This window comes from Neodiprion fabricii, chromosome 5 (assembly GCF_021155785.1).
Source record: "Neodiprion fabricii isolate iyNeoFabr1 chromosome 5, iyNeoFabr1.1, whole genome shotgun sequence".
Taxonomy (NCBI): Eukaryota; Metazoa; Arthropoda; class Insecta; order Hymenoptera; family Diprionidae; genus Neodiprion; species Neodiprion fabricii.
Window position 1 is genome coordinate 27,883,487 of NC_060243.1, and position 26,387 is coordinate 27,909,873.

Here is a 26,387-nt window from a genome sequence, read left to right on the forward strand (position 1 = left end):
TCTATGTTAATTTTTCGTATTAAATACCTCGATACATCCGACTCTCGAAGGTAATAATTCGAACGTTACGACAAGGCTTGTTCCAGCTTTCGCGTAAAAGTTTAACCCTCGAATGAAATGCAGCAAACTGCTTACCTTCAAGATGGAGCAGCTAGCAGCCCTACTTTTTCTTCTAACTCACAGCCATGTTCATGTAAAGGAATAAATAGCTGCAACGCAAATTCAATGTCCAAGATATGAAAGTACGAATCGACGCGACGCTCACAGCTCGAATTATCGAAGACATGACCGTGAAACATTCGACGACGTGCTGGAACTTTGGCGGCAAACAGACCAGAAGTACAAAATCTTCGATATGACTTTCGACTCGCAAGTGGAATAGAGTATCAAACATCGAAATTCTAAATATTTGAAATTAGTCCACCTCACTGCATTCTAACAGAGATTCCCCTTCCACGTTTCTTCCGCCTTCATAACTCTCAGTAGCCACGCATTTTAGGCCGTATACAGTGAATTGGTTGAAAGAAGTGATTCGAGTTTAAGGCCAACTTCCCTTATAATAACTGTTATCTTTTTCTAAATGGTCGTTCAAAACACGCCGGATTTAAGAGATTTTAAACTGGAGGCTAAGAGCGAGTTTGTATTAACATTTTATTCAAAGAAAAAAAAACTTCCTCTAAATAAAAATAATAAAGTTGAACTGCACAAACCATTTTTTTCACTTTCAGCCTACTAGAGTGGGACGATGAATGGGAGTTGGATGCTTTGCATTTAATTGCAGGCTGGAGAAACTTTCGAGCCTTGAGTTTGTCATCAATACCAATCAGGAATGGAAACTTTTTATCGAAATTGGAAGACGATATACTCGTATGGAGAAATTGGAGTTACGCAATACCAATATCCGAAGTAGTTGCTACTACACAAACCAGGTTTTATGAATAATAATGTACTTTCGTAACTTGAAGGAATTCACACCCTATGAGAAAATCATTGGCGAACTGTCTGATGTATTTTTCTGGCTTGACAAAAACCTTGAGCTTAGCAAAACTTACATCAATCTTGAAAGACCACCGTGCAACACTATTAGTAAAATGACATAATCTAAATACCTGCTTTATAATTGCTCGAAATTGACAACATTCGTCTGTATTTTCGATGGTTCAGAGGAAGCGTGCAGTGACAGGCTCACAGACAGTTTGCATAGGTAAATTTAAATTATATAGTGTTTAAAACCATACAATCCCTCGGTAACTGCCATAAAAATTTTATGTTCATTGGTACTTTAAGTTATTAAATTTTTCTTTCGTTTTTTTTTTTTTTATTGCGTAAATACGTAGTAACGCATTTATGTATTACAAAAGTGTTTTATGAAATATGTTCTCGTGTTGTTGATGATAATAAAACAAAGAAACGTGTAAATCAATTTGTTCACATCTATTTACATTGTAGCATCTATTTAAACTATGTCGATATTATGCTTTACTATTTACTGCCTTACGTTATTCAGGTGTGTGTTTGTCACTCAGGTGAGATTTGAAAAATCGAATGTAAAATGTTCACTAGAATATAGGTATATCAAGTTTTTGACTTCACTTGTCAACTAATGAATCAACTCTATACTCCATTCCTCACCCATATTCACTCCAGGTTTACGCACAGTTAGAACATTGTTTCGGGGATTGTATTTGGCCTCCAGCTCGACTATGCCTAGAGCTGAAAAAAGAAGTTTGAATTCATGATTGGAAAATATTCCAGTACAGGCGATATATTTTGATAAAAAATTAAAGTAAATCTGAAAGCTCAGCAAATATCTCAGGATTATAATGTCCAACTCACTTTTCGAGGTCAATTGTGCCGATTTGACGTTCTTTGGTGGATTGGCGATATCTATCCTCTCCAGCCAGCTCTTAGTGTCATAGGTTGCGAGTTTATCCATGAAACTGGATGTCAGCTTGTAACCAGTCAAAGTGAACCTGATGTACAAGTATTTTCCATGACGGTACTCGAAACTGGATTCATCGTCGATGTAGAGAGTGCCTGTAGCGGATCCATCGTCATCTGCGATTACCATCAGCGTGTAGGGATCGTTTTTCATAGCGACTGTACTTCGGCGGGATCTGTTCTTTTTTGGAACAATTGATCCACTCCTTTGATAGACTGGGATTCGCTCCATCGTCACCGGAACACTGACAGCACCAGGCTGCTTGTACGGTTGCATCGTGTCAATGTTGTACCAAGTGATCTTACCCTCTCCAGGGAAGTAGATGCTAACTTCTGTCAATCCAGGCTCTAGAACTGGACGAACGAGGAGCGAATCGCCAACCAAGATTTCGTCGTCGATAGTAAAAGCTGCAGACTCGGTTGGGTAGTGAGCCCAAATCGGCCTGATAACTGGAATTCCGCTGATTTCATGCTCCCTAAATAATGTGTACCACAAGGGCAAATAGGCGTAGCGCCTCTTGAGAGTTTCACGAACTATTCCAAGAGTATTGTCACCGAAAACCCAAGGCTCACGACGCTTGGTCTCGATGTGAGAATGCTGACGCATAAACGGCAGCCAAGCAGCTGCTTGATTCCACCTTATGAACAACTCATTGTCCGGGTTCTTGAAGAAGCCTCCTATGTCTGCACCGCAAAAAGAGAAACCGGATACCGCCAAGGACAGACACATCGGGTAGCTGATACGAAGGTGATTCCATTCACCTGTGTTATCTCCAGTCCACATGGCACCGTATCTTTGCGAACCAGCAAAGAAGGATCGTGTCAATACGAATGGTCGCAGGGAACCGCCAGACCTGGAAAAAAACATTGATCGAATCAAATATCTATCAATTAACTGTATTTACGGGTCTAATTTGGGACTGGAAAAATGAGTTCAGTCAAATATTCTCAATAACAGTGTTCAACGTGAAGTAGAAGGTATAATACCTTCGGAATAAAGCCTCGTGAGTCGCGGAGGTGAACATCATTCCATTAATGTTGTGAATATCTCTGTGCTCCCAATTTTCATAATGTATCAAATCCTTCGGCATTGTTACTTCGGGTCCATTGAACACACTCGGTTCATTCATGTCATTCCAAATATAAACGTCGTTGGTAGTTCCCGTGAATTTGTCTAGATTGTACTGCTCGATGTAGTACTGCCTGACTTTAGGGTCGAACATGTCGATGTACGAGGTTGCACCTGGCCAGCACCATCCCTCGTAGTCTTTTCCATCTCTGTGTTTTACATAGTAACCAAGATTTGTAGCGTCGTTGTGGAGAAAGTAGTTCTGGTCTCGCTTGATGTGAGGATCAATAATCACCACCAGTTTTCTACCCTTTTCTGTCAAATTATGGACCATCTCTAGAGGCTGCGAAAATTTACGGGTATCCCACGTAAAGTACTTCTTGCCATCAGTGTACTCGATATCCAGCCACATTACATCCATCGGTAAGTCGTACTTGTCAAAATTCTCAGCCACCTGACGCACGTCGTCCTGGTCGTTATAATTCCACCGACACTGATGGTACCCTAAGCTAAACATCTGAAATGGAATGAATGTCAGAAATTGAAGAAATTTCATTGAGAATTCAACATCACACCACATAGATATGTATGAGTTTTAGTGAGTTTTTTCTACAAAGAAATCTGACGTTTATTAATCGTGAATTCACAATACCTGAGGGAGAGGAGCAGATCCAGTTAAACGTGTGTATTGCCTGAAGGCATCCAAGGGACTAGGTCCTAGCATAAAGAATGCGTCGATTAGGCCTGACTCAGAGATGAAGTGAGCGTCAACTTGGGGCTTTTTAGCAGACCCAGAAACGAAGTTAACGATGCTCTCAACGACGTTGTTATCAGCGCTGGATGTTATATCCACCCAAGTTTCAGCTGCATTCTGCCAGTAAACTCCTGACGTTCCGCTTTCCTTACTGTTGAAGTAAAACTACTAATTATAGTTCATTTTAAAATGTAGACTTCATAAATGCTCCATTTGAGGATACTTTCGTATATATCACGAATAAATTTCAAAATTACATTGTAAAAAAATCTATCAGTTATTTAATATTATTTATGGATGTTAAAGACGAGGAACTTACCCGTGGCCAAAGACAACAGGAATGGCACCATAGAGCGACATAAAGTCGTCAATTTCGTATTCAAAAACATCCAAATTATAAAGTCTGTAAGGATCAGATTTCTTTGTGGATTTCAACGCAAATGATCCAGCATGCTCTGGAACCCCATAAACATTTTCAGCCCCTATGAAACTGAAATCTAGTGCGACAGCCTCTGGCCCGAAAGGTTTGGAATCGTGATGTGATTTGAAATTCTCCTCCCAAGCTCCAGGATCAGAGTCTGCGCCGTCTCCTGGAAATTCGGGATTAGTTTCAGCAGGCTTTTCTCCTTCCTCACCCTCAGGCTTCCTGTAATAAATGGTGGTCCGATATCAGTTGAATCCTATCATTCACTGGTTAAAACTTCCGTTTTCAGTAGGTCAATGAAAATGAACTTACGGCTCTGGTTTAGTGCGTATGTGTTCAAACCGCATGAGTCCTCTCGCATTGGCAGAGAGAACAAGTTGTTCACCGCGATAAAAGTCAATTCTGAACGGATTGAAAAAGAGCTTAGCCTTGGTATGATCAGTGCCAACTACAATATACTCTGCTGTTTGTTCAATGAGTTTTATTTTCTTTGGCACAGGATCACTCTGGAGTGCAAATGTCGCCTCAAATCTTGGATGTAATGGATTCTTCTCGTTTATCCAAACCCTGTATGTGTTGTCCGCCAATCCTGTCAACCGAAGAATGTATGCAACTCCTGTATCTTGGTTAAATAATTCACCGCTCAGATCCGTCTCTCGAACTTCGACCGTGTTCAGTAGTTTGTAAGGCGTTTTGCCTGGCTCAACTTTTCGGCAACGCCTATAAACAGGTGTAGCAGAATAGAATGAATTGAAGTTATTTCCAATGAGTTGATTGATAACTTCTATGTTGTACAGAATATATGATAGATACATTTAATGGGCTTGAACTTTGGCGTGGCAAGAGGGTAAATTCAAAACTGATATAATTCGTTATAAATCAAATTATATAATTTTACGATCTAGTAGTTTTTTCATTCTTACTGATTTTAAAACTGCATCATTTCCAACCACAAGTAATTAATTTCTTTCTGTTTTAAGTGTATCGATACTCACCGACAAAAACTGCTTTGTTCGCATGTTTTAAAATTGTTTCTGTCAACTCCGCTGACCAAGTAGACGCAGCTGAGTGCTGCCAGAAACAGCCCAAATCTAAGGAAAATAAAAAAAAAATTTAATATTTGAGCCTTTTATTTCTTTGCATTTTTGTCAACGATTTTGGTGAATAGCCACACTATGAAATATACATTTTTGAATAAAAATTGAAACAAAGAAAAAAACTCCTATTTAAACGGATGCCAATTAGATTCGAAGAGCAATGAGCTACACAGAGGGAAAACTTATATCAGCAAAGTTTAAACTCGCGTTTGAACTTCGCCGTATCTAAAAGAACTAATCTTTGTTTACACTATAATGTATCCATATCTTTTTGTGTATAAACATGCATTTCAGGTAGAAGCTAAACTCTCTTTTCAAGATAAGAGAATTATGCAGAGATGTACTACACCACAAAAATTATTGTGAAGTAATTACGATAAAATTTCACTTTGCTGCTACTGAGCCTCATTCCGATACATGTTCATGGGCCGACAATCACTACTTGTACAAACAGTGAATGTGATATTACTTTTCATTTTTTATTCAAATAAGGATAGCAGTGGTTTCAGAATTGGAGGAAAAATTTATCCAACTACGACGTCAAATTACGGCGATATTTTCGTCGTTATCACGGCTAATATTTACTTAGGTACAATCAGGTAATGTTGTAATTAATGCATCGAACGCACCGGAATTTATCGGAATTCCACGTACACCTGCGTGTGTTGTTTTGGCGTGAAAAGGAATAGAAACAAGGAAACCGGATTCGCAAGGATCTGAATTAGTAACAATGAATCCCAATTCAATTAACTACTATCTTCATTCTCAACAAGGCAGACAAATATCAATTTATACGTAAGCTACATGAGTTGTCTAATTTGATGGAAAATTTTGTGAACCGGTTCGTCAGAGGTGCAAGAATAGTTGGACGCACGTGAAGCCAGCGATAAAATGATGATACTACGGCTCCGATTTTAATTAATGTTAGAAAGTATATAAATTTTTTAATTTATTTACTAAACGATTATCACAAACAGCCAAATAACACCGGCGCGAACCCGCGGCGACACGTCAGCGGCTCCACGGTGACTTGATACGATAATCATTACTTCTACGATTTTACGTTTCTGGGGGAATTTTTTTTACGTTTATAATTGGAAGATGGATTTATTGTTTCAAATCATGCTCATTTAATGCACTCGTATATCCATATTTATAGTTAAATACGGATCTTTAACAATATCGTTAAAGGATACTCACCTCACGCCCAGAGACATATTGGCAATTGGTATACTGCCTGTATACTGGCCGTAGTGTCCGTAAACTGTAATTCCTAAAACGTGGCGGCGCTACCGTCTGCAATACAAAGTACTATGGCGGTTATTCCGGAACGGGTGGCAGGTGGCAGTTGAGGGGAAGTCGGTCAGAGTCGGTACTGGTCGGTACCTTGCAGTGTTGCCAATCGTACGGTCAGGACCGTATTTGCGGGGTAATTTCACCTCCTGTCGGAACATACGGTCCAATTGCTCGACCGTACACTAAGTGTACGGTCCTGGAAACATTTTAAAAATTTAAGCCTTTTTTCTGGCTAGCCTCTGATATTGCAAAAGAATTAAGACCTGTCTGTTCCTTGATAGAATAACTAAAATATACGGAAACTATTGAATTACATGAAACGGTTACAATGTTGGCGGGGAATCTCCGCAACAACTGTTTGCACCTGCACTGCATTTCATATGCATTTCATATGCGTTTTATTCATTTCCACAATTGCACCTACGCACTGCGTGTGCAGACGAATCAACGAATGAATGAAAGAGAAGTGAAAGACACGTAACGGATTCTGCTAGATGTTTAGGTACGCATTACGCGATTCGCAAATTTTTATTTGTGCTGATTTTTTGCTGCAAATTGTATTTCCTTGATTTTTTGCTGGGCTGTGTATTACCACTGTAGTGCTTACAATAGAATCTAGAGATTTTGGGTTAGCCTAGCCTAAGGTGCCCGAATCTAACCTACACAATACCAAACATAATGTATTGGAACAAAAAATGGACCATAGCTGTATGCCTAGCATAGCGTCTGTATAAAACATTGCGATTTGCCGAATTTTATTTGAATTTCTTATTTTGCCACATTTTGTTGATCTTTATGTAACCCAATTTAACCTCACTTAACTTTAAGTATTCTTAACCATTGTCTACAAGTTTTAATTTGATAATTCTTTCTTTTTTTATTGTTAAAAAACGTACCATTGTCAAGTATCATCCACTATGAAATATATTCAGCTGTTCTACTTAATATTTGGCAATTTTCTTTACAGATTAAAGAGATCACCCGACCCATTGCTTTGTCCAAAGTGATTGGTAAGTTTCTACCCTTGAATGGTATAATTGAATAAACGTAAACAAATTTACCCTGCTAGAGTTGCACATTTCAAATCTGAATAACTCTCACATATTTTTATTTTCTTTCATTTTAAAGCCAAGAAAAGCTCTCATCTTTATTATTCATTGGTTACATGGGGCTACCGCCCTTTCTGCGCAACATCCTCATAGGAATTCCTATAGGGATAACCTTTTTAGACACTGTTGGATATGTCGCGCGAGTTGAAGGTGTTTCAATGCAACCTGCGCTGAACCCTAACTTGAAAGAGGTCGATTACGTCTATCTGAATCGCTGGGCCGTTCGAGGGCTCAAAGTCGAACGAGGCGAAATAATTTCTCTGTCCTCACCTAAGTTTCCTAATCAAAAACTAATAAAGCGTGTAATCGGACTACCTGGCGACGTCATTGGCACCATCGGATACAAGACAGACTTCGTACAGGTCCGGGAAATTGAATTAAACTGCCCGACATTTAATTTTTTATATAATTATAGTTGATTATACTATCAAATTTAAGTTCATTAGCTAAGAATGATTAGATTTCAGGATCCACATGGCATAAAATTATTAAGCCTAATGGATTCTTCATCAATAAGTCCGGACAAGAAGTGCTTCAACTTGTACATCATCATCCGTAGGTACCAGAGGGTCACTGTTGGGTCGAGGGAGATCACACAGGTCATTCTATGGACTCAAATAGCTTTGGTCCAATCTCACTAGGTTTGGTAACGGCTAAGGCTACTTGCATTGTCTGGCCTCCAAATCGTTGGCAGTTCTTAATTCCCGAGATACGAGAGCATAGATTACCGCTCAACATCCTGAGATCGTCTGTTGCTTAACACGAGAAACTGTACAAGAAAGAGCACCATCATGCGGGCCGTAAGCTTTGTTAAACGTCTGCAATGGGACGTCCCAGGAACAATTTTCAGACATGGTATGACACTAGGCGATGTTGACAACGATGGCGATAACGAATTGGTTGTTGGAACTGCAGAAGGGGAGCTATATATTTTTAAAGTACGTAAGTATGTGTGCAACCTGATACCAATTGAACACCATCGTTTCTTCTTGGTTGATCTGATTGAATACCAGAGAATATTTGACTCCAGGGTTCAGACTTGTGGCAGAAAATAACAGGTCTTGGTCTCATAACTTGCCTAACAGTGGGTGATATTTTTAACTATGGCCGTAACGCTCTAGTAGTAATTTGTGGAGATGGATGGGTCCACATCTTCTATAGTCCTCGACCGGTCAATCCAACTGCAACATCGCTGGGCTCGGTGGGCCATTTGCCTGTAATAAGGGAGTCTACTCTTGGAGATCAGTTCGGCGTACCAACTGGTATGTCAAAACACTATAAACACTGTTGTCACTCCAACTCAATGATTTTTCATGTGCTCTGTTTCTTACTCTAAAATCAACGTGCCAACAGGGCCAACCAGCGTGGACGTGGCCACAGGCATGAGCAGTATGATGCACTCATCAGGTTCTGATCAAATGGACAATAATGTGGAATCGAACGAGCCGTCTGGAAAAATGCAGTGCGTTCACGTTCAACGTATTCCTACAAACACCAAAGTAGTTCTCCTCGCTGATGTAGACAAAGATGGGGCCGTGGAAATGATCCTGGGACTGACCGATCGCGTCGTGCGATCTTACAGATGGTCTAGCAGCGCCGAACTTGGATCTCGCAGACTAATTGGTCTAAATAAATGGGAATGTGCTGATCAAATTGGTACCGTAACTCTACAGGTATTTATTCTTTTTTCCTAATACAATACACTGATTTGCACCAAACTCATAACGACATCTTTTTTACTCCCTGAATTGCAGCATACAGGAGATGGGACACCAACTTTGTTAGTTGCGCAGCCAGGTGGAACGTTTATGAGAATAAAATGCAGCCCTGAAGATTGCAATTTCGACGATCCTGACAGCTCGGAGACAAACAGTGAAGTAGCAGCAAGTTGCGTGGACTATGAAACACTGGGAATATCGAGAATGCGAAACCCGAATATCTCGACAGAGATTCTGGGTGATCTAGAGCCTGGAAAGCAGGAATTTGTGTCTGCGTTGGACACCGAGGTACCAAAGTATTTGGCGAAAAGTGTTTCTAATAAACAGAACACCTTCTCAGACGACAGTCAACTCGGAATGAACGTCTTCAAAGCCTCGTCTTTGGAATTTAAGCGGAATTATTCTCAGCCGGAAATGAGGAAGGCGAGTTTAGACGCGGTGGATATCATTCGTAGGAGAGAAATTAACGCCCAGCACAACGAAGATGTGAGGTTTTACACCAGGCACGGCACACCCAGCATCGACACGATCGACGGGAACTTTATCGGCGGTAACGTCGTTCTGGGTGAGTTTGACATGAGGACAGATAAAAAGCCTCTTCTTCCAACGCAGAAGGACTTCTCGCCGTCTCTAGACAACAATAAAGATAACAACAATCGTAGCGAAACTGATGATAAAAACTCCCAGGATTCCGTTGGTGCTAAAAAGGGAAAACCGTATGCTCTGGCCACCCTAGACGGCACAATTATGCTCGTACAAGACGAAGTTATTTTATGGTGAGCCAGACTAAATGGTACCGCTCTATATTCAGAGCTCAAATTATATCTCTGATTACGACATTAAATTTTATGTGGAATCTGTGAAAGAAAACTAGTCGATGCTCCATTTACTTGTTAATTTATCCATGACATGTTTCTTCCGCAGGGCGATGCAGGTAGATCACCAAATATTCGCTCTATGTCGATTGGACGTTACTGGCGATGGAACGGACGAGATAGTCGCCTGTGCCTGGGACGGTCAGACATACATACTTGACCAGCAAAAAAATAGCGTACGATTCCAGTTTGAGGAACCAGTGAGAGCTTTCTGCACTGGAAAATACAGCGTTGCATCTGGATCGTCGAGCCCCTGTCTAGTGTACAATACATTTCAAAACAAAGTGCGTGGCAAATGAATTTTTCGGACGGTATTTTTTCGGAAATTATGTCGCCGCTAACATGGCTTGTAAATATCCATTTCGTGACTTCACAAGCACTTACAGCCCTTCTGGACGTTCAACGTTGAACTAAGGCTGCTGACTTCATTAGCCAGTTTCGTTAGATCCGACCAACGAAATCGCTTACAAGTCGAAACAGATTTCTTGTGGATCAAGAACGGGCTTCTGTCACATGAAAATTTCCTTGTCGGATCGTGTCATATTTACGGAAAGATAACTGATGGAATGGGTGTTCCCGAATTACGTCTGTGCTTTTATACGTCTCTCTATCTCCCTGTCAGAAGTGAAAGATATTCTGAAATCGTAGAAGCGATGAATATTCAACAAGTCAGAATACTATCAGCGATCTACGTTAGCAATGACTGAGATACAGACATACACTTTTATTGAAGATACTGTTTAAAAAAATTTATTGTCTGATTCCTACCCCCGTTCTCGCACGATTCGACAAGGAAATTTCCCGGCTTTTGACGTCACGAAATATATAGTATATGATTCGCCAGGTCAGCGCGGCCTCAAACAGACAGATACGTAATTTGAGCAAACTGAGGCTTTACTTTGCAAAAAGAAACCAGCCGAGATCAGTGGAATCGAATTGATTTCATTTTAACTCATTAAACAGATATCGATACATTCCTTTTTATTTTAAGTCAATTTTTATACAAAGTAATAAACCTGCCCAATCGTGTGCTTTTGGTTATAATTAGTATATGGAAATCTGCATTGTCACAAAATAAATATCACGACTTGACTCCGTTCAATTTTATTCCAGATATTTCTGTATCACGACGTGATTTTACCGAGTATGATGGTTACCTCATTGGATCCTCTTGACACGCTTGATGACAAAGAGAAAAGAATTTTGGAAGAGTGGTTCAGCAAGGATAGTGAAACAGGGAAACAGCACAAACTGCAGCTATTGACCGAATGGTTACTGTACAGCAATGATTGTTTGTAAGAATAAAAGAATAAACAATCGGTACTATTGTACAAATTATACAAATGCCAATAGGCTATTTAAAATTAAATAAACTACTTGTTACTTTATGTCATTTCTCTCTTTTTATTCCTCATTTGAAAATCCTTAAAGTAGATGAATTAAGAAATGTGGTTAAAAGCTAAAAAATCACTGATCTCTATCTATAGATCAGCGTAAAAAACAGTAAACAATTCAAATCTTGTGAGATTTGAATTTCGGATTTTCAAACCGACATCCTGCGGGATATTTATGAATTGCGGTGTAAATTAATCTGTGAATGAAACTCGGATTATGAATGAATTATCACGGTTTCATTCGAAGTGATTTGTCATTTATCAATCGTTCATTCATGGATCAACTTTAAATGATTTATGATACATGGTTCCATATAGTGAGGCGTGCGATTAGAAGGCGTAATGAGTCAAATCTGAATTGTGCAATTAAAAAATGTGAAGATAGATATAATCCGTTATTTGAAAGTGAGTGTAAGTGGAGGAAGTTCATTGATAATCAGAACTAATATTGCGTTGAATTATTGTTTACATTATTAATATACGTTTGTATATTACAAATTATTCAATTACAGAAATACTAAATGTACCAACTGTACCAAGGGATGCGGTTAATTTAATTATAATTGGTGAAATTTTTTTTGACAGTTGATCGTTTATTCGTTTTATGAGTTATTGTAATTATCGATCGTACTCATGAAGTATAATATATTAATCGGACAATATTTAACATTGTTGTTGAGTAAATGATTTTGTTTTTCAAGTCGTATTAGTATAAAGATTGTACAACCCCTTGAAAGAAGAAAAAACAAGTCCTGCTTTGTATCACAGTGAAAGGATATCGTATCTATGGATTCGTAATAAATCTACGTCTACGTAGAAACTAATTCATTTCTACATAATATTGGTAATAATAATAATAATAATCATAGTAGCGTAACAATATTTCAAAATACAGGTAACTCCAATTCAATGCCATTTTAATTAACAATCAATAATGATATTTTATGCTTTTTCGGCGTGTTCGACTTTTAATTACTCGATCAATCCAGCAATAGCGATGTTATTATTACCGAATTAGCGACTTCGATGATATTTCAATCGCATGTGCATCGAATTTTTTGAATACGTATATTTTTTTGCTGTGTTTACGTTTTCGTTCAAATTACGGAAAAATTCGTTTCGAGCGGTTCAGGTCAATTAGCGTCGAAAATTTCGATATTATGGTAGCACGGCGAGACAACATGTTTGGGAAAATGTCACATCTGATATTACGAGCCATTGTTTAATGTGATTATCATATACAGTGGCACGGTTCTCTATATGGAAATAAACTGGATTCCTAAGTCACAAACTCGTTATCCGGTAAATGCTGTGTATAGGTATAAGTAAACATAAGTTTATTTTATTTTATTGCGTTATTTCGTATTTTATTATTGACAACTGGTGAGAAAATTTTCGAAATTTATACCACGCAGCGTTAATTTTTTTCAAAAGGTTTGATAATCAAGCATATAATACATATGGCAGCACAGTTTATATTAATACTTGATAATAATGGTAATACACTACTTTTGACAATTAATATAACTGGGTATGAAATAATGTTGTACGAAGAGTGTAATACAATAAACATACCGATTCACAGATGCTTATAATTCTAATTTACATTGCAATGGTATGTAGGATAGGTATATAAGACGTTTAATTAACCAATACTTCACAACACTAGTCGAGTACAATGTGTATAATAATAGTAAGGTGTATGTATAGAATATTTATTAATTAGCTATATTCAACGCTTATACCAATATAGATGACTAATTTATGTCGGAAGTATAAAACAATATTATTAATATGTATGTAACCGATTAATTCGGCCTGTTCAGTACAGTGCACTCTCTCAATAGGGCCGCAACTGAACAAGAGTGGAACCGATTTTCTATGAATTATTTTTTTTTTTTTTTAGACGTGTGTTAAACTGGGAATAAGTTTGTTTATATGTTCGTAGAAATGACGGAAACATTGCATTTCCTGCGCGGTCCTATTGCGAGAGTGCACTGTAATTGATCTGTCCGAATTATTAGATACCTATGTATTATACATTGTATCAATCGCAAGTCGTAGTGACTCGTAATTAACGATGCACAGGTTAATTTCATACATCAGTTTAATTTTGTTTTTTGTTTGTTTAGATTACCTTTTTCTTCTTCTTTTTTTCTAATTACATTTTCATTTAATTTGTTGATTTGTTTTTAATATTTTTCTTTCATATCATTCGCCATATTACTATGCAATGATTTTTCTGTATGATTTTTCACTTATTGTGCCTCATTATACAATATTTATTACACGAGAATTTCCCCTGAAGAGATGCTTTTTTTTCTGTATGATAAAATTAACGATTCATTATTTGTATAAATATCTCGTCAGCTGTGGCCGATTTATATTACGTACCTTTTATGTACTTTTTATTTATTATAATTTTTATTATTATTATTTTATTTACCAACGGCAATTATCATTATACAATTTAAATATTAATTATTATTTTTCATTTCTGTGTAGTTTAGAACATTTTTTACTTTTCATTTCGAATACTTACATCATTAGAATTCTCTATAGTTATAGGCATATGTATAATATATACTATATAATTGTATCAATTATCATATACCACGGTATTATAATTAATTTTTTTTTATTTTTTTTTTATATATATGTATATATGGACTTTGTTATCGGTTCCTTAAACTGTACGTTTTTTTACGCGCTATGTAATTATATTTACACCATAAAATTATTTATACTACAGAGCTTTTTATTTTATTAATCTTACTGTTATTATTATTATTATTATTATTATTGTGTTTTGAGTACCAAAAAATTAATTCGCTTCAAAATTGAACGAAATCTAGTACGAATTTGCATGCACAACTTTTGAAATGAAACACAATTCATTATCAATATATTTTGCCACAGTAAATGAATAGATCGTAATTCTAAGAAATATTTATTTTTCAGGTATGTCAATCCTTCTAATTTGCTTTTTTTCAGTTTCAGTTTTGTATTTTACAAAAATTTTGAGCCAACGGAATTATATACCAAACATTCTGAAAGTTGAGAACACGTGTATTATATACATTAAATGGTAGGTTTTTATTGAGTTTCTTTTAAATTCTTATCTCTGTCGTATGAGGGATCAATTAGCGTGTTAAAAATTGAACGGTATTGGAATTGAAATTCTTATCACTATAGTCACGAACAGAGTAGACATATGCGTAGCAAAATTGCCATTGTCATTACCTTCGGAAATATCTGATAATCAGCAAATCGTGGAAAATCGCACGAAATAATTATCACCTACGTCTACTAAATATTTATTATCACATGAATAACGCCAATGTAAACAATCGGCTGTAAGTAACATTTCATTAAAATTAATTTACTATCACGAATTACTAATAAATTCGTTCCGCGTCAACTTATATCTGCTTAAAAACAGCAAAGATAAATAAAATAACATATAATAAAATAACGGTATAAATAAATTACAAACAGCTATGTAGCTGAGGGAATTTCACTTTTAGATAGCGTTCTAGCGAGAGTTTGACTGTAGTAGATATTTTTCAATTATCGATGAGAAACTCCGAATTTTTATCAATTTTATCTTAAACTCGAGGCCTTACAAATGTCGTTCTAAAAATGGTAAAGGAAATAACGTAAAAAGAATATTATAACGTGAACGGTTTATTATTCCATTGGCTCGTAACTTCTTCCTTGATTGAAAACTGCTACGCACAGTGAACAATAACAACAACAACAGTAACAATAATACCAACAACAACAACAACAACAACAGCAACAACAACAACAACAATAATAATAGTATTTAAATTTCACAGAAGATTCGTAATTACGTGGACTAACTATTGTACAGAAACACTCACACATGCTCATACAGACGTCACATACGTACAAACGAACGACATGCCTATCATACATACGTCGATATAAAAATACTACTAGCATTATTAATAATAATAATAATAATAAACACGTAGGTTATGAAGTTACGTACTGGAACAATAACTGATCAATCAATCAATCAATCAATGAACTAACTTATTTCACATTAACTATAAGGTAGGTAGTTAGCGTATTTTAAATTTGGCAGTTATATTGTCTCTAGCTATTTGCTTCTTCATAGTTATTGTATACCTTACATGTCTATAGATATAATATATATATACACCATTCATGTATAATAAGTAGTTGATCATCGTCGTGTTTATTATTTTAATTTTATTTTACTTCGTATCAATTTTTTTTCTTTTTTTCTTTTTTCGCAACTTCATTATCCTCCTTTCACCCTCTCTTTATAAGACACGACATCGCATCACTCACTGTTATAGTATAGTTTGTTATTTGTATTTACGAACCTATTATTATTGTTGTTATTATTCTGATCATTTCTTTCTTTTATTTTTGTATAAACTTTTATACATAGCTCTGTACTTATTTATAATATGTATACACGTGTATATGTATAGGTATGTGAAGGGGTAGTCTTTTTACGAAATATCAAGCAACGAAAACATAGGAAATAAGCCAGCAACAACGACAATGGTGTAAAAAAATTTATTTTCTAAAAATTCGCTGAACCCCCACCATACGATTAGAACCTGCATCAACTTTATTCCCAGTCTGTGAACTGACGAATAACGGCGGGAGGGAGGGAGAGAGAATATTCAGTGAAAACAAGGACCACCCTATGTGTTTATATATATATATATATATATATTTCTATGTATACGTCGATTTTACTATTGCATAGAAGATTTGTATTTGCTCAATTATACGTATAAATACCCATTTCGTGTCAGGTTTGTATTCACTAATGTATGCGAGATATAACGAAAGAAAAGCTTTTACATTTCGTTTTGGTTTTCTTCTTGTTCATACACAATCGTATAATAATCCCAATGATGTTAGTAATAACAAAATAGGAAAATAATTTGTTTTTGCAATTTTTTTTTATTTGGTTTTTTTTTTAGACTTTTAAAATTGGGTATAATTTTTCTGATGGAACAGATTCTTATAATAGATAATTAATCAAGATCATACAATTGTGAAAAAATTATTTTCAACACTCGTCGCTACGTTCTGTAACATGGATAAGATTGCTTGTTGCCTCGCCCCATTCTCTAATACTCGAGCCTCTTTAGTAACAAATGTTCAAATAAGGAAAACAGGACTTTTAGAACGATGAAGAGCAGTCTCCCCGAATAACGACCCTCAATTATGAATGTCTTTCATTACAATCACGACACATATAACACAAGTACGTACATAAATGTATATCATACGTGATATTAAAATTGTTTGATTCCATAATTGTAAGGTAACTGGAGAAATAATCGGTTGACAATAAAAATTTTGGTTTTCTTCATGGTTTTGTTTTTTTTTTTCAATTGTTTCAACTTTAAAATCAGTTTTTTATTCGTTATTCTCCTCCTCATGTTCTATGTATACAACATAAACCCTTAATATTATTTTTTTGCAATTATCTGAATGTACAATATGAAACATAAGTGTACAATGGATATTATTGATGAAAATGACGGAAAACTTTCGGATGAATATACGAAAGCGTAAGCTGATTAGGATCGATCGGAATTAACGACGAAATGAAACAGAGTAAATTAACGACGATAAATATCGGACTGCATAAGTCCTGCTGTTCTTGTTTGAACTAAATGCTCCTGATATTATTATCATTATAACGTGAATAGGAATAGTGGAAGAAATACTCCTGATAACGATAGCCGTTGTTGATAGATGAAAACTTGATGACAGATATATAGTAAGATTTATTAGGATATAGTTGGTATGCAACACATTTATATTTTATCTGGACTCGTCGACTTCGCTTCTAGTTTTTATGCCTCAAAGTGGTTCAAGTTTGAATTGCGTTGCTCACTTTCTGCTCCTTCTCTTTCCTAAAATAACGTACGGCGAAATTTTTTATAATTAAGTAAATAAAATAACCGAATGATACGAATTTCTATACGACAGAGTATTTAAAGATTTGTTACACCTTTAATTTTACACAAAATAAGTAGAATCTATACAAAAACTCGATTTACTTTACACTATGCAAGTTTTTTTTTCTTTTTCTCTATTTTTTAGAAGTCTTAAAAATTGCCTCCGATAGAATTACAATCTTCGAGTTTCCGCCACCTGCGGATCGTTGACTAACACTTGGTCTCCAGTGTAGTTTTTTTCATTTTTTGAGAGCCACGAGCAACACAATTACCCTGGATCTCACTGACGAGAGTCTGTTTCGACGCGGTATTATCCGCGTCATTGTTTACTACTGCGTTAGATCCCACTTCGTCAAGAGACAGTATTTCAGTTCCAGTCGGAGAGCAGCTAGTCGTAGTTCCCTCGCTAGTAGGCGAGGTAACGCAGCTGTCGCCGACACTTTTACTTCTCGGAGTAGAATTACCCGATTTTTGAAACTGTCTTATATTGAGCGACAGACTGGCCTGAATGGTTACCTTTTCCATCCCTGTCCCCACCTCGCGCGATCTTGCCGACGCTGACAAAGAAGAGGTTGACGAACAGTTGCCATAGTTTGATGGACTCCTGGATCGTACAGCCCTCAGAGGGCTCTCTGGACTCGTTGGCGAGTTACTGGACAGTATTTTTGAACTAGCTGCAAGTCTGCTGGCGCATGGTGAATACTTTGATAAATTAACAGTGATCTTATCAGGCTCAATTGTAAGCGACGATCGACTGAGCTTCTTGAACGGACTGCAGGAAGGTTTTTGCTTTTTCACGTCACGTTTATCGCTGACCTTCGAACAGCTTTTCACAGCCTTGTTACCTAGCGAGGATCTCTTTTCTTTTGAGCATTCAGGGTTCGTTTTAGTGCTTTTTGAGCTCTCCGAAATCGCGGATTTCTTAACGCGACTTCTACTATTACTGTTCCTCAAGGACTCTGTTTCCATCTCAGGTTCGACAGAATTATAGCTTTGAGTCTGTGTTTGACTCTGCGTACTGTTCTGTTTTACCCTTGACGATTTCGCGTCAGTTTCGCCTTCCACGGTGTTAGAACTCCGGCTGGTTTTACTTTCAGTGAATTGCGGACAAGTTTCAATCTGGATTTTGACCAAGCTAAAGTTGCCGGTCTGATCACCGGAGGACAATTTCTTCAATATTCCTTGCTTGTTATGTTTCTTTGACGCATCAATGTCGCTGGCCTGATTTCTCTGACTTCTTTTTATTGTACTGCCGTTTTCCGAGACAGTTTCAGCCGGCCTTGGCTCTCTCTTGGCGCAATGATCACTAGCACAGTAGACCGCCTGTTCAGGTGGCGCTACTTCCATGCCTTTTTTTTGATCACACATTGTAATTGAGGAGGGAACGACATCATTGCTGGCTTTTTTAGTCGGGATAGATTTATCCTCTTGGAAGTAGAATACCTCATCGTTTGAGAGAGGTGAGGTATCCTGGTCACAGGGAAGAACTGGGATAGTCTCCCCTGCGGAGGGCGATTGCTATAGAAGTTTTTCTGTAGGTGATGTTGTTGATATTGAACTGGTCGTGTTTGAATTGTTCGAAACCGAGTGACCCTGGTTTCCAGCACGTACATGACCTCCTACTTGCCCCCCCTGACCCTGGGAGAGGCTCAGTCGACGTCAGTTGACCAGCTCTACGCTCACAAACTGCTTCAGTCGTTCCAAATACTGATTGTAAAGCTCCACGTCGTTGTGACCTGCTCCCTGAAACCAAATATACAGATGTAAATTTGTTGACACCATTTTTCATTGTTAGTAAGTTTTCAATTCAACAAGTTCGTTTTTTCATGCTGCGTCGGTGAAAAAGTGTGGAAAGTGTAAATGGCCGTTATAACTTGATCTACGCTCCACCTCACGACTTTGCCATACAATTACTATTAACCATATCGTAGGTTGTAAAAAATTGAGTGCTCTGTCGGTTTGTAAATGCTTGCACAGTCAAAAGCCGTCTACGTTTTCGATTTTTTAACAGCGAATCGAACGCCCGGTTGTAAAAAATAATGCCGTCACCGCTTAACTGACGCCGCCATGTTTGTTCGCGTGTTGTAATCCAGTTTACTGACAAAGTCACGATCCCAGTATTTCGTATATTTTCGTTGAAAGCAGCAGCGAACTACGGAAATTCATTGATAATAATTTACGCCACAGATATGCGGTTATTATAAGGCCGTTGTATCTCGGTTTGCGATTCGCGTCATGACACCAGTCTGGATATCACTGAGGGGGTTATTAATCAGCAAAGGCTACGGCATTTTACGGCATCCAAACGATCAGTGACAATTATTATGTCCGTTTTCTGAAGTCTCGGAATTCTGCATTGCGAAAAAAAAACCTTGGGATATCCGTTGTAGAAATGAATAAAGTTCCCGTTACATACTTCGTTGATTACGGGGCTAATATTAGATTTTTGCTTTTGAGTATCACGAAACTCGTCAATCACGTGCGTTGGAATGTATGTGAAAGTAAAATTAGGTGTACATGTACCTAAGGAATCTATTTCACAGATTTGCATCAATATACCGAGTGGAGTATGGAATACCTAGCACACACTCCCGAAGTAATTGCCTTGGAATTATCTGAAGATAAGATAACATGAATGGAATGATTAAACACTTCCTTCATGCATCTAAAAGAGAGAGAGAGAGAGAGAGAGAGAGATAAGATGAATATATAACAAAACGAGTCATGCGACAGTTTCTGTTGGAATTGCAGATCTCAGCAAATTACATTAAGTTAGCACTGATTACCCAACACACATTGTGCACGAAACACACTGAGTGTTTTTGGAACAACGGACGGTTTTCCTTTACCGCGAGTGGAATAATCATTTCTCTGTAAACCGGATTTCCCCGGATTCCAGGATTATTCAAAATTAGTCGGAAGGTATCGAGGAAGCGGTAACGGAAATCTAAGATGGAGATAATAATTGATTCAACGCAAAATTTCCGAATCTTAATCTAATTCTGGATATTCACCGCGTTTTTATACTATTTATATTACGAGTTAAGATTAGATATTAATTGATCGAAACTGTTATCAGTGTCAAAAATCTATACGTATACAGTGTGCACGCAGCTGTTTCTAACAACGATGTCGTCACCCTAATCGCGTTACGTGTTAAACGACATTACTGGGTGTAACGGCAAAGCTTTGAATGCGCCGATTCTGCGGCAACGTTGAAGGAAAATATTTTTTTTTTAAAAGAGGAAAAATAATGGTAACGATAATAACTTTCACGACGGGCAAGAGTTTAGTTTTTAATTATATTTATCTCAATTTATTCTTTTTCATTTCGGTCTTTCTTTGTCTTTTTCCCAGGAGCGATCCTGATTCGTTAATTCCACCAATTTTTCTTATCAGAATAATCGAATTATCGATTGACTAGTTTCTTCCTCTCAGTGTTAGTCACACGGCGCATTTTCTTCTTACAATCGGTAAAACAATGAAAGCCTTCCTCTGTAATTCTGTCTGCGCGGGATAAGTATTATACGCGTAGGTAATAGGTGTACAGATAACATAGATGTATTCGTGTTGGCGTGTATAAATTATCCAACAAAGAGGTACGCATTCATCCAGCTTTCTGTGACATGTACGTGTGTAAATAATATTGAAATTGTGTTATCATCTCGCGTCACTTTATAACAAAACTGTGCGTCTATTTCTGTCCTAAATTTTGCCTTTTTTTTTGTTTTTTTTTTCTTCTGTCCCTCTCTCCTTCACATCGCATGGAAGACATCTTTTTCACACCACCAGCATCTGAAATCGTACGCGACAACAACGTATTCTCCTTTTTATTCGTCTTTCTCATCGTCTTGTCAAGATAACGTATTCTCGTATAATATGTTACATGAATAATTTACTGCTAATATACGTGTGGTTATTCGCGCATGCCAGAACTAGACAAGAAAATAAAACAAGGGAATAATAGACAGCCTTAATAGGTGGAAAAAATATCGCGTTGAAGTTAGTAGCGTTGTCGTAACGATTCATACCGAGGAAAACCGTTAATTCGCGATTTTGTAACTGTTTGAAATTTATTAAACCGCAATAAAAGAAAACATACTCACATTTTGAAACCTTAGTTCCTTCAAAATCATTGTAAAAATAAGGAAATAGTGATTTTTTCCCAATGTTTCGTTACGATAACGTCATTTCAGAAATTTGTTGTAAACCGATATGCGCACTTATTCACTATAGGTAGGATGATCAGTTTTCTATTTACCTCAACCCATAATGGTTCCACAGGTCTTGGACATCGTTCGTAAATCGCTAGACCATGGCTAAAGTCTATAACTTCGTCTTCCGTCCCGTGGATGACCAGAACAGGCGACGTCACTTTTGGAACTTTATCTATACTGTAACGGAAGAAAAGAAAAACAATAATATCGAAGAAAAAAATTCATCGAAACCTGATGAGATCACATTTTTATTTCACGCACGTTATCATAATCTGATCTCTGTCTCACATCTTTCATCGATAATAAATGTATGAAGAAAGGTGCGGAAATAGAATACATATTAAGTGAATAAATGATTGGCGTTCCAGTCAAACGCGACAACTTATTTTTGCATCACATATAACGTTGTACACGGTAGGTAAGGTATATATGTCCCCACTGCAAATATATCCAAGGCAAAGTGTAAAATGCTTAGTACAAACAAATGCGCTGTACACATAACTGCTTGCTGTGTCCATGGATATACGCGGGCGACACTACATAAGAAGTTTGATTCACTCTGCCTACTGTTACTTCGTTCGTCTGTAGGTAGTTTTGAATATCTGTAAAAGGTGTCCCAGAAAATGTATGCCAGACTACGTATGCTATTTCTCTGCCTCTAACACAAAAGAATATTACGTGGATACTTTCACATTAGCTGTACTTGATATTCATACAATGTATGTGTCTAGCAAAGATATTAATTAGCGCAATGCAAATGTACGAAAATCAAATCACTATTGAAAGATTGAATAGTAGAAAAGTGACTCAAGGTAGGAATGTTTTTCTTTTTCCTTTTTTTTTTTTCTTTAGACATCAGATGCCGGCAATAAAATGAATAACAAAAATTAAAAAGATTGTGATTATTTTCCAGATATCAGTTTAGACCGAGTATCTTGGAGAGGATTAATTGGAGGACAAAAAACACCTTCATCATTCTGCATTAATCGTTCTTAGGATTCTTTAAACAATGATTCATTACGTTTGAATATCAGAGCTGTGCGTCAATGATAACTTTGAGAATTGATTGTGAATAACCGTACAGCATGAATAATTATCTCTACCCCGGATTCTATCATGTGGTAGTACGGGGTACTAATAGTTTTATTAATGATGGTGAAAGAACAAAGGAATAAAACGAAAAGTCAAATCCAAAAAATAAGTAACATAGATTGTATTGTAGACAGGGACAGATTTATTATGGAGTTGTGATCGTTGAATGAAAACATGGAACGTAGTTGAAAAAAAAAAAAAAATTAATAACAAAGAGAGATAGTAACCAACTATACAAGTATCTGAAATAAAGAACCGATTTACGATATCATCGATAAAGTTAAAGAGAATTCAGTTAAATTAAACACTTTGCTTTGTGTATTTAGAAGTTTCAATGATTTAACGATTTTCAAACAACTTTCTCATAACTTTCTCTTTCGTTTTACCACTACGTAGGGAAGTGAACAAAGTGACCACAAGGATTTAGAAAGAGACAATCCCACCTTTTCTCTGATCAAGATTAAACGAAATATCCGTCAAAATACCAGAATATTTGATATGGAATCTAGTAATGCAAAAGTCTTTCCGATCTGAAGTATTCTTTGCACTCTTTGTTCTTGTTAGTGATAACAATACGAACAGCAACAGTGAAAGAGGCATTAAGAGAATGGAAAGAGAATAAAGGGAATAAAGAGAGTGCTCGGTGAAAGCATTGAAAGAACACAACAAGATACATGACTGGAGATAGCGAGATGCATTTCATCAGCAAGTCGTCAGCTGCTGCAATCTCAAAATAAGCTGCAAGATTTCCTGGGAAAACGAACATTCTGATAGCTACTGAGAAGAGTTTTCATCGCTACTTGATACAGAAATAACAGCGTATGACTGACATTTCTGGGGTACAAGCCTGAGGTGCTTTACAAGGAATTCGTTAACCATATCATGTCAATTATTTACATATTCAGAATAATATTAGAAGTGCGACGAATGAGCAGAACTAATTAGGAATTTGGCATTTTAGATTCTATCTAATCGAAAGATAAATATCAGACATTCGATTTAAATTGATAAAGAAAGAAGATATTTCTTTCAGATTAACGGATGAAACTCGATATCAGTTCCATTTGCTTGAGTAATTTTTCTTCGAGGATAAATTTGAAACGTGACTTTATCCATGTATCGATAAATAAAATGACATTAAGTCAGGTTTTGTTTACAACTTAAATTACCTAGGAAAAGCGTCAAAGAACCAGGTCCTCTTGGTATTGGGAAAGGCGACCCTCATCCCAGACATAAGAGGCGAATGAAGAACGACAGCGCCGACTTCATACCTGGCTGCAAGATCGACGGTAGGAACGGTGCCGATGCTCTGTCCATAGAGGATGATGTTTTCAGGGCTGATGCCGTACCTGGTCCTGAGAGCATGCCAGGCGGCGTCAATATCGGCGTACAAATTCTTTTCCGAAGGTTTGCCACCCGATACCCCGTAGCCAGAATAATCGTAGCTGAATATGTTGCAGTTTATCCTGGAGCCGAGGCCCAGGTAGAAGCTGGACATCTGTCCGAGGTCGACGGCATTTCCGTGGGAAAATAGTATCGTAAACCTCGCGGTCGCCGAACACCTGACGAACAAACAGGCGATCCGATTCCCGCGGGAGGTGCGGGCGTAGAAACCCTCGACGGATTCCTTTTCGCGCTCCGTATATTGCCACTCGGCACGCTCCGAGAGGGCGATGGTAAATTTCGAGCTGGAGGCCTCGTCCTCGGTGAAGGAGTACGTCGGCTCCGGAGGAAGGAAGGCGAGCTTAGCCGCGATCCTGGACGGACATGGGGGGCAGCAGAAAAGACAGCACAACTCGCTCAGGCTGAGGCCGTTCATGTTTAGGGTTCAGGTTGCTCTGTCCAAGGGAATTCGGCTCGGTTTGCCGCGTGTATCGACCGTTCGCGCCTCGCTTCAGGCGACTGTTATCACCTCGAGACAACGGCCGAGGATGAGGACGAGAGCGCGGATGACAAGGAAGGCGAGTCGCTACCAGCTGGGTTGAACATTGGGGCCAGCGGCGGTTCGGGCCGTTCGATTTTCAAAAAACTGCTGGTTCAATTCACCGATCCACTTGTTTTAACTCCCGACGGTTTGCGGGCCGCGAATACGTTCAAGAAACAGACCCCTTGGGGGCCAGCGGCGGTTCGGGGCGTTCGATTTTTAAAAAACCGCTGGTTCAACTCTCAGATTCACTTGTTTTAACACTGAAGGTTTGCGAGCCGCAGACGCGTTTAAGATTCATTTGGCTACAGTGCGAGAACAGAGAAGACCGCCCGTCTATCGACTCATCGTTTTTCCAGGTATACGCGTGACTGCGCGACCTGTACTACCTGCGGTAATTTATACCAGGTATATAAAACGAAATCACGGCCGTTATCGTCGTGGCACGCAGGTGTCGCCTGTCTTCGCGGAGCTCGGTTATTATATTTACGCAATTTTACTTTTCAGACTTTTACGTATTTCTTTCTGTCCATAGTTTCCTTTTCGCGGCGAGAATTCATCGGGGTGCCATGATTGCGCGACGCGACTAACCGCTGCTACCTTATCGCGTTCACTCACTGCTAGCTACTTCTATTCTCTTTCTTTGTAATCTTTTCACACTGCTGTTGCTGCTGCTGGTGCTGCTGCTACTGCTAATGATGATGATGGGCTTCTTTGTATACATACGTGCATGCGTCCATGCACAAGGTGGAGCGCACCTTGTGTGCGCGATTGGTCTGCATGTAAGCGTACGGCGTGTGCTGATTGGATTTTAACTATGCGCTTGTTGGGGCTGCGCTGTATGACACTGGGAAATCACGTATGAATACCCACGCAAGCACACTACTTAGAATATTTAGTACGTGGGGATAGTGGTCGCCTCTCGACCCGCGGTCACGAACACGGTGTAAATAAAGAAACATAGGATTATAAACTGTTGGCAGCTGTTCCGGGAAAAAAGTCCTGTCGAATCTCGGCTTATGAGCGCACTCTGTTGGCCATCTGCCGCAACAGTGTGCCGCGGCGAATTAAAACCAGACGCTGCTGCCAACATCCCAGACCCAAACATTAGACATAGTTGTCCGGGGAATTTTTGTTCAGTCGGTAACTGGAGCTCTCTCATGCTTCCTTGGAGAAAAAAAATATATTATCATACCTGCTCATCTCCTGAAACCGCGCATTCTAGTGTTGCTAATACTCTACCAGGTAAATCGTGAGTTCCATGAAATCACGAATTCAGGAGATCCTCGAATTTGTACCAATCTTCTGTGTTCTGTGTGGCTTAACATATCATCAGTCCCCTCCCCTTTTTTATCGTTCCTAAAATTTGATTTGAAAATTTCGAAATGGTACGAAAGCGCAAGGGGCATTTGGCATATTTTTCCCGTCACAATTAATGTTGAGACGTACAGCTAATTGCCTATTGGCAGGCGTTAGGTGACAACATTTCGGAT

At 38.0% G+C, this 26,387-nt stretch overlaps 4 protein-coding genes and 2 long non-coding RNA genes across 7 annotated transcripts; 4 read left to right on the forward strand and 2 right to left on the reverse strand.

The window, feature by feature from the left end:
* The first annotated feature begins 255 nt into the window (after window positions 1-255).
* LOC124182446 lies at window positions 256-1,527 on the forward strand. Its single transcript, XR_006870762.1, has 2 exons — window positions 256-636; window positions 729-1,527. It is a non-coding gene; the product is annotated as an uncharacterized LOC124182446 (long non-coding RNA).
* On the reverse strand, window positions 1,416-6,591 carry LOC124182414 (neutral alpha-glucosidase AB). Its single transcript, XM_046569681.1, has 8 exons — window positions 6,486-6,591; window positions 5,184-5,279; window positions 4,501-4,908; window positions 4,084-4,410; window positions 3,663-3,915; window positions 2,929-3,527; window positions 1,837-2,795; window positions 1,416-1,713 (listed from the first exon to the last, which is right to left on the reverse strand). The coding sequence occupies exons 1-8, from the start codon at window positions 6,500-6,502 to the stop codon at window positions 1,601-1,603; spliced, it is 2,772 nt and encodes a 923-aa protein (XP_046425637.1). The 5' UTR covers window positions 6,503-6,591; the 3' UTR covers window positions 1,416-1,600.
* Window positions 6,592-6,802: 211 nt separating this feature from the next.
* LOC124182423 (KICSTOR complex protein ITFG2-like) lies at window positions 6,803-11,671 on the forward strand. 2 transcript variants are annotated; one of them, XM_046569708.1, is made up of 8 exons: window positions 6,803-7,083; window positions 7,549-7,591; window positions 8,250-8,628; window positions 8,721-8,952; window positions 9,044-9,363; window positions 9,445-10,184; window positions 10,333-10,567; window positions 11,397-11,671. In XM_046569708.1, exons 3-8 carry the CDS (start codon window positions 8,482-8,484, stop codon window positions 11,580-11,582), a joined length of 1,860 nt encoding a protein of 619 aa, XP_046425664.1. In that variant the 5' UTR covers window positions 6,803-7,083; window positions 7,549-7,591; window positions 8,250-8,481; the 3' UTR covers window positions 11,583-11,671. The 2 variants fall into 2 exon arrangements, with proteins under 2 accessions (XP_046425664.1, XP_046425665.1); XM_046569709.1 differs by lacking the exons at window positions 6,803-7,083; window positions 7,549-7,591 and having other exon boundaries at window positions 8,495-8,632.
* LOC124182028 (mitochondrial inner membrane protease subunit 2) lies at window positions 7,747-8,450 on the forward strand. Its single transcript, XM_046568805.1, has 2 exons — window positions 7,747-8,052; window positions 8,250-8,450. Exons 1-2 carry the CDS (start codon window positions 7,747-7,749, stop codon window positions 8,448-8,450), a joined length of 507 nt encoding a protein of 168 aa, XP_046424761.1.
* Window positions 11,672-17,062: 5,391 nt separating the features above from the next.
* On the reverse strand, window positions 17,063-25,919 carry LOC124182440 (alpha/beta hydrolase domain-containing protein 17B). Its single transcript, XM_046569741.1, has 3 exons — window positions 24,140-25,919; window positions 21,923-22,055; window positions 17,063-19,404 (listed from the first exon to the last, which is right to left on the reverse strand). Exons 1-3 carry the CDS (start codon window positions 24,787-24,789, stop codon window positions 19,321-19,323), a joined length of 867 nt encoding a protein of 288 aa, XP_046425697.1. The 5' UTR covers window positions 24,790-25,919; the 3' UTR covers window positions 17,063-19,320.
* Window positions 19,331-23,066, forward strand: LOC124182449. The gene is made up of 3 exons (XR_006870765.1): window positions 19,331-19,455; window positions 21,946-22,690; window positions 22,792-23,066. It is a non-coding gene; the product is annotated as an uncharacterized LOC124182449 (long non-coding RNA).
* Window positions 25,920-26,387: the final 468 nt, after the last annotated feature.

Coding starts and splice junctions, on each gene's coding strand:
- LOC124182440 (XM_046569741.1), bottom strand. CDS start 24,789: ATGAACGGCCTCAGCCTGAGCGAGTTGTGCTGTCTTTTCTGCTGCCCC. Junction 22,056..24,139: donor TTCTTTGACGCTTTTCCTAG/GTAATTTAAGTT, acceptor CTTCCGTTACAG/TATAGATAAAGTTCCAAAAG. Junction 19,405..21,922: donor TGGAACCATTATGGGTTGAG/GTAAATAGAAAA, acceptor ATTTGGTTTCAG/GGAGCAGGTCACAACGACGT.
- LOC124182028 (XM_046568805.1), top strand. CDS start 7,747: ATGGGGCTACCGCCCTTTCTGCGCAACATCCTCATAGGAATTCCTATA. Junction 8,053..8,249: donor ACAAGACAGACTTCGTACAG/GTCCGGGAAATT, acceptor CATCATCCGTAG/GTACCAGAGGGTCACTGTTG.
- LOC124182423 (XM_046569708.1), top strand. CDS start 8,482: ATGCGGGCCGTAAGCTTTGTTAAACGTCTGCAATGGGACGTCCCAGGA. Junction 8,953..9,043: donor TCAGTTCGGCGTACCAACTG/GTATGTCAAAAC, acceptor ACGTGCCAACAG/GGCCAACCAGCGTGGACGTG. Junction 9,364..9,444: donor TTGGTACCGTAACTCTACAG/GTATTTATTCTT, acceptor CCTGAATTGCAG/CATACAGGAGATGGGACACC.
- LOC124182414 (XM_046569681.1), bottom strand. Junction 3,916..4,083: donor CCTGTTGTCTTTGGCCACGG/GTAAGTTCCTCG, acceptor TTACTTCAACAG/TAAGGAAAGCGGAACGTCAG. Junction 3,528..3,662: donor GATCTGCTCCTCTCCCTCAG/GTATTGTGAATT, acceptor ATTCCATTTCAG/ATGTTTAGCTTAGGGTACCA.